A 2278-nucleotide genomic window follows, 5' to 3' on the forward strand; every position below is an offset into this window, starting at 1 on the left:
CAAAAAACCAAAAAAAAAAAAAAAAAAAAAGAATAAAGACCAAAGACCAATTCTCCTGCTCCCTGCATCCCCAGCAGCACGTCATGTTCAACATGTATCTACTCATACAGACAACAGTATCTACTCAGGTAAGAAGTCCCAAAGTTCTGGGCTGGTGAGATGGCTTTGGTCCAGCTGAGAACCTGAGTTCAGACACGCAACACTCTCACAAAGTGTCAAGGATGGTAGTGTAGTGTGCGTCTGTAATCCCAGAGCAATGAGACTGGGGCGGAAACAGGCAGATCCCTAGAGCTCGCCCGGTGGCCTAGCCAAATGTTGACCTGCAGGTTTGACGAGAGGTCCGATCTAGACAAATAAGGTGACAAGTGGCTGAGGAAGTGCTAACTTCTGCCCTCTACAGACATGCACCCCTCCTACACATGAACATATATACATATACATATACAATTCCCAGGGTTCAGTAGAGAGCCTGGCTATCAGAACCCACAGAGCCAGCAGGAGTCAGGCATTCTGGCCTCCCAGGGCTGGGGTTCCTCAGCCAGGAGGGTGGGCGGGCGTTCTATGTAGAAAAGAGGACCTGAAACATCAGGGCATGAATCCCAAGCCAGGTCCCGCCTTCTTTAGTTTTTTTCAATTTTCTCCACTAGAAGAGGGGTCAGAGGCTAAAGTATTATGCACAGGACCAGCCAGGCTAAGGGTGTTGCCAGGCAGATGAGGGTAGGGACATGGCCCTAGGCCTGCTCCAAGTCCTGCCCTTCTCTGATGTAGGCTGAAAGCACACTTAAGAGTGGCCTCTGGAGGTCAGGGGAAGTGGGAAACAAAGCCACCTCCCTGTGTCTTTTCCTTCCCCATCCTGAGTTGATGGTAGTTCCTCTAGCCTCCACTCGGCCAAGTCATTACCTTTACGCCAAAGCTTCCCAGAGCTTGGGTCTCCATCATAGGAGGAAACCTAGCTTGTGCCATGTCCTAAATGCTGATTTAGAAGTTGAGACTCTGAGGCCAGGAAAAACCACTGGCCAGAGGGCACTGGGAAGTGGAAGGTTTATCCTCTTGATATGAAGAGAGAGTTGATTATGAAGTATTGCCCGAGGGCTCATGTCAAAACCTTAGTCCCCAGTTAGTGGCAATATTGAGATGATCACGAGGGCCTGGATGGGGAGATGGAGCCAATCTTTGCAAGGTGTATCTTGTTCTTAGCACCTTCCTCTCGCTCGCTCCCTCACTCGCTCTCTGCTTCTGTCTGTCCCAGGACCCCTTCTCTATCATGATGCTCTGCCTCACTACAGGCCCATAGTGATGGAGCCATGTGCCGTGAACTGAAAGCTCTGAACTGAAGTAAATCTTGCCTTTCTAAAGTTGATTTGCTAAGTACTTTTGTCATGATAAAGAGTGACTAACACCAATGCCCCCCATCCCTGCCTTTCCCTACAAACACACAGGCTGACCCATACCCAAGAACAGAAAAGGAGGTTTATTGAAAACTATATACAGTTTGCCCAGGTCCTACCACAGGCTGCAATCAGGACCGGTCTCTCTCACACCTGGGGCATTGTCTTGGCCACTGCCGGAGGAGGCCAGGGCTGAGACCAGGGTACCCACTGTGGGTCTTCGTCAGTGTACCGACAACTATAAATAGCATAGAGGTGGTGGGCAGGGTACAGGGAACGGTTCCCTAACCTGATCTAGTCACAGCCTCGAGAAGGGAACTCAGGCCCAGTGGACCAAGTGAGGTGTCCAGAAGTCTTCTGCTTCCAGGAGGTCTTCCTGAACTTAGGGGCCAACAGCCTCCCCGTCTGCTCTATGTGACAGGCCCCATGAGCTTCAGAGGCTTGGCCTAGAGGTGCTGGGCACTCTTCCTCTCAAAACTGACTCGGGGTCCAGAGCCGCGGGAGCCATCCCCAAATTGAGATGATCCCAGCACGAGGTCTAGGCCAGAGCCTCCCAGGCAGGGGCAGCGTGGGGGTCACGGTGCCCCACTGTAGGAATAATCTGCCTTATTGTGCATCACCAGCCGGTCATCCACGAAGTAGAAGCTGTCAGACTGTGTCTCATATGGGTGACGAATCATTTCGCTGACTGCAAGAGAGGCCCAGCCAGGGCAGAAGGTCAGGAACCTGCGCCATGCTACTATGAGGACTCCAGGACCGGGATGGGGGAAGGCAGGGACAGATGAACCACTTCAGAGGGTTTCTCGTCTCTCGGAGCCTGTTTCCCTCCTGGTGGTGTGGGAGTGGTACCCAGGAGGGCTGAGAGGGGGTCAGCGTTACAGGTACCACCC

At 52.3% G+C, this 2278-nt stretch overlaps 1 protein-coding gene across 3 annotated transcripts in view; it reads right to left on the reverse strand.

Moving 5' to 3' along the window:
• Positions 1–1448: 1448 nt before the first annotated feature.
• Positions 1449–2278, reverse strand: part of Unc119 (unc-119 lipid binding chaperone) — a 5606-nt gene continuing 4776 nt past the window's right edge. For all 3 annotated transcript variants that reach the window (XM_026780430.1, XM_026780429.1, XM_005349456.3), the window contains one exon: positions 1449–2076. In XM_026780430.1, coding sequence (XP_026636231.1) covers positions 1964–2076 — 113 coding nt within the window. In that variant the 3' untranslated portion in view covers positions 1449–1963. The remainder of the gene's footprint in view (positions 2077–2278) is intronic.

Source organism: Microtus ochrogaster, chromosome 7 (genome assembly GCF_000317375.1).
Source record: "Microtus ochrogaster isolate Prairie Vole_2 chromosome 7, MicOch1.0, whole genome shotgun sequence".
Taxonomy (NCBI): Eukaryota; Metazoa; Chordata; class Mammalia; order Rodentia; family Cricetidae; genus Microtus; species Microtus ochrogaster.